This window comes from Desmodus rotundus, chromosome 7 (assembly GCF_022682495.2).
Source record: "Desmodus rotundus isolate HL8 chromosome 7, HLdesRot8A.1, whole genome shotgun sequence".
NCBI lineage: Eukaryota > Metazoa > Chordata > Mammalia > Chiroptera > Phyllostomidae > Desmodus > Desmodus rotundus.
Window position 1 is genome coordinate 66790379 of NC_071393.1, and position 8227 is coordinate 66798605.

The following is an 8227-nucleotide window of genomic DNA, read 5'->3' on the forward strand; positions in this document are numbered from 1 at the left end:
GGAAATGGACTTAACTGATATATATAGAGCTTTTCATCCCAAAGAAGAAAAATACACATTCTTTTCAAGTGTACATGGAACTTTTTCAAAGATAGACCACATGATAGGACATAAAGCAAGCCTCAACAAATTCCAGAAAATTGAAATCATACCAAGCATTTTCTCTGACCACAAGGGACTGAAACTAGAAACCAACCCGACAGGAAAAAACCCCAAACACTCAAAATCATGGAGACTGAATAGCATGCTATTAAACAATGAATGGGTCAAGAACAAGATTAGGGAAGAAATCAAAACCTTTCTGGAAACAAATGAAAATGAACTCACAACAACCCAAAACCTATGGGACACAGCAAAGGCAGTCCTGAGAGGGAAGTTCATAGCAATACAGGCCTACCTTAAAAACATAGAAACATTTCAAACAAAAAACCTAATACTATGCCTACAAGAACTCGAGGAACAACAACAAAGACAGCCCAGAGCAAGCAGAAGGAAGGAAATAACCAAGATCAGAGCAGAGTTAAATGACATAGAGACTAAAAACACAATTCTAAGGATCAATGAATCCAGGAGCTGGTTCTTTAAAAAGATAAACAAAATCGACAAGCCTTTAAGTAGTCTCATCAAGAAAAAAAGAGAGAGGATCCAAATAAACACAATTAGAAATGAAAGAGGAGAGATTACAACTCATACCACAGAAATACAAAGGATTGTAAGAAATTACTATGAAGAACTGTATGCCAAGAAATTTGAAAACCTAGGTGAAATGGACACATTTCTAGAAAAATATGATGTTGCAAAACTGAGTGAGGAAGAATCAGAAAACCTGAACAGACCAATAACAGCATACAAAATTGAGGCAGTCATCCAAAAACTCCCAACACACAAAAGCCCTGGACCAGATGGTTTCACAGGAGAATTCTGCAAAGCATTTAAGGAAGAGCTAACCCCTATCCTCCACAGACTATTCAAAAAAATCCAAACTGATGGAAGACTCCCAAACTCTTCCTATGAAGCCAGCATCATCCTAATCCCAAAACCAGATAAAGACACAACAAAGAAAGAAAACCTCAGGCCAATATTGCTGATGAACATAGATGCTAAAATTCTCAACAAAATATTGGCTAACCGCATCCAGCAATACATTAAAAAGATCATACACCAAGACCAAGTGGGATTCATCCCAGGCATGCAACAATGGTACAATATTTGCAAATCAATAAAAATAATATATTGCATCAACAACAGCAAAGACAAAAATCACATGATCATATCAATAGATGCAGAAAAAGCATTTGATAAGATACAGCACCCATTTCTGATAAAAACACTCAGCAAAGTGGGAACAGAGGGAGCATTCCTCAACATAATAAAGGCCATATAAGAGAGACTTACAGCCAACATCATACTCAATGGACAAAAACTTAGAGCTTTCCCACTAAGTCAGGAACAAGACAAGAATGCCCTCTCTCACACTCCATTTCAAATTGGAAAGGAGGAAATGAAACTGTCACTGTTTGCAGATGACATGATAGTGTCCATGGAAAATCCTATAGAGTCCACCAAAAAACTACTTGACCTAATAAATGAATTTGGCAAAACAGCTGGATACAAAGTCAATACTCAGAAATCAAAGGCATTCTTGTATACCAACAATGAAACTGCAGAAACAGAAATCAGGAAAAAAATCCCATTTGATAGAGCAACAAGAAAAATAAAGTACCTAGGAAGAAACCTAACCAAGGAGGTAAAAGATCTGTACTCAGAAAACTACACAACACAGAAGAAAGAAATTAAGGAAGACACAAACAAATGGAAGCATGTACCATGCTCATGGATTGGAAGAATTAACATCATCAAAATGACCATACTACCCAAAGCAATTTATAGATTCAATGCAATCCCTATTAAAGTACCCATGACATATTTCACAGATATAGAACAAACAGTTCAGAAATTTATATGGTACCAAAAACCACTTTGAATAGCTGCAGCAATGTTGATAAAGAAGAACAAAGCAGGAGGGATCACAATACCTGATAACAAACAGTATTACAAGACCACTGTAATCAAAACATCCTGGTACTGGCATCAAAACAGGCACATAGACCAATGGAACAGAACAGAGAGCCCAGAAATAAACCCAAGTCTTTACTGTCAATTAATATTTGGCAAAGGAGGCAGGAGCATAAAATGGAGTAAAAACAGCCTCTTCAACAAATGGTGTTGGGAGATCTGGACAGCTATGTGCAAAAAAATGAAACTCGATCACCACCTTACGCCATACAGAAAAATAAACTGAAGATGGATAAAAGACTTAAATGTAAGTCGTAACACCATAAAAGTCCTAGAGGAAAACATTGGCAGGAAAATCTCAGGCATTCCACACTGCAACATCCTGACAGAGATGTCCCCTAAAGCAAGGGATATAAAGGAAAGAATAAACAAATGGGACCTCGTCAAAATAAAAAGCTTCTGCATGGCTAAAGAAAACAGCACCAAATCACATTGAGAAACAACAGTATGAGAAAACATATTTGCCAATGATACCTCAGACAAGGGCCTGATCTCTAAAATATATAAAGAACTCACACAACTCCACTCCAGGAAGACAAACAACCCCATTAAAAAATGGGCAACGGACTTGAACAGACACTTCTCCAAGGATGACATACAGAGGGCCCAGAGACATATGAAAAGATGCTCAGCATCACTAGCCATCAGACAGATGCAAATTGAAACCACAATGAGGTACCATCTCACACCAGTCAGAGTGGCCAACATAAACCAATCAACAAACAATTGTTGGAGAGGATGTGGAGAAAAGGGAAGGAACCCTAGTGCACTGTTGGCGGGAATGCAGACTGGTGAGGCCACTGTGGAAAACAGTATGGAATTTCCTCAGAAAAGTAAAAATGGAACTGCCCTTGACCCAGCAATTCCGCTGCTGGGATTATACCCTAAGAACCCTGAAACACCAATCCAAAAGAACCTGTGCACCCCAATGTTCATAGCAGCACAATTTACAATAGCCAAGTACTGGAAGCAACCTAAGTGCCCATCAGCAAATGAGTGGATCCAAAAACTATGGTATATTTACACAATGGAATTCTACGCAGTAGAGAGAAAGAAGGAGCTCATACCCTTTGCAACAGCAAGGATGGAACTGGGAGCATTATGTTAAGTGAAATATGCCAGATGGTGAGGGACAAATACCATATGATCTCACCTTTAACTGGAACATAATAAATAGAAAAAAAAGCAAACAAAATATAACCAGAGACACTGAAGTTAAGAACAATCTAACAATGGACAGGGGGGAGTGGGGAGGGGACAGTGAGGAGAGGGGATTACAGAAACTACTATAAACGACATATGGACAAAATCAAAGGGGAGGGTGGTGGGGGAGGGAGGGGGGTTTGGCTGGGGTGGGGTGGAGGGATGGGGAGAAAAGGCACACAACTGTAATTGAATAACAATAAAAAATTAAAATTAAAAAAAAAAAGAAATTAAGAACAATTTGACAGTAACCAGAGGGAAGGTGGGAGGGGATAATAGGGTGACGATGGGAGGGTTTTCAGGAACAACTATAAAGGACACATGGGCAAAACCAGGGTGGGGGGGTGGAAACAAAGGAGGGAGGTGGGGATGGCGGGGTGGGGGGAGTGGTGGGGGATATATGCTGACAACTGTTATTGAACAACAATAAAATAATTTTTTTTAAAGTTTTGCTCCTCGAATACTTCTTTAAAAACTTCTCAAAGCTTTTCTTCTCTGAGGTCTGTGCCGGTTGTGCCTTTCTGTAACGAACACTGTTCAACATGAATGTGCACCCTCACTTTAAATATCAAAGACACTTCCCACAGTCCTTCTTGCAACTTTGGGAAAAGTTAGCTCTACATTTTAATAACTCCCATTGCAAATAGACTGTAATGTCTAATCCCTGATCTCCTAAATGTCTCTGCCTTCCAGTGGCTTTTATACCAAGACTAGAGAAAATATATGTCCATACTCCACACTCCTGATGCTTACTAAGGACCATGGTGATTTCAGTAAGTTTGTAAATATTGAAAGATATGGTATTTTTGATTTCTGATAAGTAGCTGGTAGGTTAACAGCTGGAAATAATATCTTGAGAAGTAGTTGAAGTTTGTATTCTTCAGGTAGCAAAAAATTCATTTAATAATTATATAAAGCAAAAATAATAGAAGATTAGTAAAGAAAAAATATATATAACTTGAAGACATAAAAATGGATGATTCCACTAAATAAGTATTAGAGATGCATTTCTGGAAATGAAAGGAGGGAAAAGCCTGACAGTTTTTTATTCACTGACAATGAATACATAACATATTCATTATATATATAATGAATACACACACACACATATATACATAAAATAGATATAATAGAGTTTCCATGCTCTCATTGATAATTACATTATTAAGTTCAGAAAACAGAAAAAAATATTTGAGTATGTAAGGCTGAGAATTTTCAATGCATTTAATATATTAAGGTACACATATAATTTTCATATAAAAAGAAGTAATTTAACCTCAAAAAGATGAAATTTTTTGGAAGACATATATGTTCCTTTTTTATGTGCATTTCTTTTTTTAACTTTATTTTTATTATTGACACTATTACAGAAATCCCCATTTTCTCCCTCATTGCCCACCTCTACCTAGTCCCCCCTAATTAAAACTGTTAGAATATTTTTACTCCAATTATTATTATTACTATCACTATTAATAAAATAAAACAAGCTGATTATTTTCACACAGTATTTTTAAATTTGCATTGTGAAACCCATAGAGTTGTTCAATGTTACCCAGAAAATATTATTTAGTACTTTATATAAACCATCTAATTTAATTCTCAGAGGCAAAGAGGCCAAGTCAAGGCCACACAGCACATCAAGAACACTTTAACCCTAACCATTTTGACATAGTTCAGTTTTAAGATTTCTAGAATATTGTTCTCTGACAAGTGTTAAAGATATTTATCAATATTGACAGAACAATTTAAATATGTGCAAGTAAATGAGGGTAGAGCCATCTTTTTTTCCAAATGGGAAAACAGGAGGTCACTTAGATGAAAAATGTCACAGGAGATGTTTGCAGAACTTGAAATGTGCTGTAAATTGAAAAGTCAGTTTTGAAAAATATGTTTTTAAAATATCTTTGGTTTTTTTTCCTTTCAGTTAGCTCTGGTGTCACTTTGACAAACCAACATCAATGTGGGTTTTTTGTTTGTTTTGTTTTGTTTTGAGCATCTTATATTTTACCCAATGCTCATCTTATATATTTCCTGGCCCGGTCCTAAAATCTGTTATTTTCTAGTCATAAAAATAAATGTGTTTGAATAGCACAAGGAGAGATAAAAGAGGGATTTTCTCTTTTCTAAATGGTTCTATAAGATTATAAAGTAACAAGGTTTAGAATAACTCTCATATGTTACAGGTAAACCATTTGGTCATCAGTAGTTTTATGTAATTAAGAAATTAATTTATCATTTGTATATTAATAGTTAAAAATAGTACTCATCAATACTGACAAAACAATTTGAAAGTATGCAAGTGAAATGAGAATGTAACTGGATTTTTCTGTAGCCGAGAAAATTGGGAGTTCACTTAAATAAAAAATCACTTATCACACCCATAGGATACTATGTGGGTCTTCTGTAATCATGTTCAACTGTTAGTTAAATCCAGTACTTAACAATAGTGGATTTGGGGGGGAGGGGTAAGGAGAAACTTTTGAGATTTCAACCCTTATTTAACTTTTTATTTACCTGACTTATTAAGTAGAGAATGCTAACTTAGTGTATGGATTATGTAACTCCTTAGTCAGTATTCAGAACAAGAATATAATTGTGTAGGTGATGAATGTAACCCAACATGTACTGATGCCAGTCAATTTTTAAGTGATTCCAAAAGGAAAAATCATTACTGAGATAGTTCTTATTTGGATTTTAGGTAATCAATATTCTAGTAAATTATTAACTGATTTCATAACTCCTTCATATGTACTTATTACAGTTTCTAGCTCTATCATTCTGTTCCATTTTTGTCATTATAGAACAAAGTCTGCAGATTAATGGAGCAGTTCAACCATTCCAGAGTGTCTGAATTTGTGTTGCTTGGACTTACTGATTCTCCTGAGCTCCAGATTTTCTTCTTTGTGATGTTTTCCATTTTCTATTTAATGACCATGCTGGGCAACTGCCTGATTTTGCTCATGGTCTTGTCTACCCCACAACTTCACTCCCCCATGTATTTCCTGCTCAGCAATTTGTCTCTCATTGACATGTGCCTGTCTTCCTTTGCCACTCCAAAGATGATCACGGACTTCTTCACTCAGCACAAGACCATCTCCTTTGAGGGCTGCATTTCTCAGATCTTCTTCTTACACCTCTTCACTGGAACTGAGATTGTGCTGCTGATCTCTATGTCTTTTGACAGGTACATTGCCATATGCAAACCTCTCCATTATTCAACAATTATAAGCTACAGAGTATGTGTTGGGCTTGTGGTAACTTCTTGGACAGTGGGCTTCCTGCATACAATGAGCCAGTTAGCTTTTACTCTCTATTTACCCTTCTGTGGTCCCAATGTTATAGACAGTTTCTTCTGTGACCTTCCTTTGGTCATCCAGCTGGCTTGTATAGATGTATATGTTCTTGGAATCTTCATGATCTCAAGCAGTGGTGTGATTGCTCTTATAAGTTTTCTGCTTTTGCTCACCTCCTACATCATTGTTCTTGTTACTATCAAGGATCACTCTTCCGCAGGATCATCTAAGGCTTTTTCTACCTGCACTGCACATTTCATTGTTGTGTTACTGTTCTTTGGGCCCTGCATCTTCATCTATGTGTGGCCGTTCACAAACTTCCTGGTGGACAAAGTTCTCTCTGTTTTCTATACCATCTTCACTCCCTTTTTGAATCCTCTTATCTATACTTTGAGAAATCAGGAAGTGAAAACAGCTGTGATGAAGAAACTAAGTAACCAATATTTGAATCTTAGGATGACCACGTTAAGATATCCAGTGCAATGAACAAAGATCTCCTGTCTGAGATTTAGTATCATTAGTTTTGTTCTTGATGCAATAGAAAATTAAACTTAGAAACTGCCTTTCAAGTCATTTAGTCTAAAATTATGAAAATAAAAAGCCAGGGTTGAGAGATACAAAATATCTTGCCTAAAAGACAGTGCAGTATTTGCAATCCTTTGAGATCGTAAAGCCATTTAAAAACCTGTTGCAATAGATGTTATTTTCATAGAAAAATGCACGTACTATCAAACTTGCGAACATAAACTCAGGGCTTTATAGATGTGAATTCTATGAATGTACTTTAGATTAAGACTACTTAGAGAAGCCTAAGATAAGATATTGGTCACTTGTCTTCTAACTCAGAACATACCATTTGGCTTTACAACTTCATGGTACTCTGATGGTATCCATATGCAGAACTCTAATTTAGAGTGTTGGGCATAACAGGGTTTGTCACAGCAGCAGAGTATTTTCATGGAAAAATTGATATCGTGAAGAGATTCTTTTGAATATTGCTGGAAAATCTTGATTCGCTGGGTTTAATTGAGTTCTGGGTCAACTTTCAACAAAAGAGAATAGTTTGGAGGATCTGAGATTTGACAATATAGTTTCTTAATAGGTATACGATTGCCACAACACTTGATAATTGCCATAGCAGATAATTAATCAAATGGAAATTCTTAAAGTTTAAACCATCAAAACCTTGCTGAATATCACAGATGTGATTAATTCACTTAATACTAAGACAAAACATTTGGAAAATTATTAACTATTAAATTTATGACATGTTTTTCATCTCCAAATAAAATATTCATAAGTTTTATTAGTCTTAGTATGAGTTTTGGATCTCATTTTCAATATAATGTAAACTGTGGGAAAAAAGATGGAAATAATTTAACAAATATATAGCAGAATTCTTCCTAACTTTGTTTATTACTGGTTAAGTTAAATATATATATATTTTTTTACAAGACAGTCTTTGGAAATTAACTGGCCAATCCATTTCCCTAACAGCTAAAGAACCTAAGGTCCAGAGAATTTACAGAGCTAGCTCAAGGCTGAATCACTGTAAGAGGCAAAGTTCATTACTCCAAACATACATGGACCTCATAATAAATCTTGGGTCTGTCATTTCCTAGTTGTGTTATCCTGGAAGATTCACTTTACTTCAT

The 8227-nt window shown here is 35.8% G+C and overlaps 1 protein-coding gene across 1 annotated transcript; it reads left to right on the top strand.

Annotated features, from left to right (window-relative positions):
- Nucleotides 1–3963: 3963 nt before the first annotated feature.
- Nucleotides 3964–7799, top strand: LOC112311979 (olfactory receptor 4K2). Its single transcript, XM_045201850.2, has 2 exons — nucleotides 3964–4052; nucleotides 6081–7799. The coding sequence occupies exons 1-2, from the start codon at nucleotides 4041–4043 to the stop codon at nucleotides 7056–7058; spliced, it is 990 nt and encodes a 329-aa protein (XP_045057785.1). The 5' UTR covers nucleotides 3964–4040; the 3' UTR covers nucleotides 7059–7799.
- The last annotated feature ends 428 nt before the right edge of the window (nucleotides 7800–8227 follow it).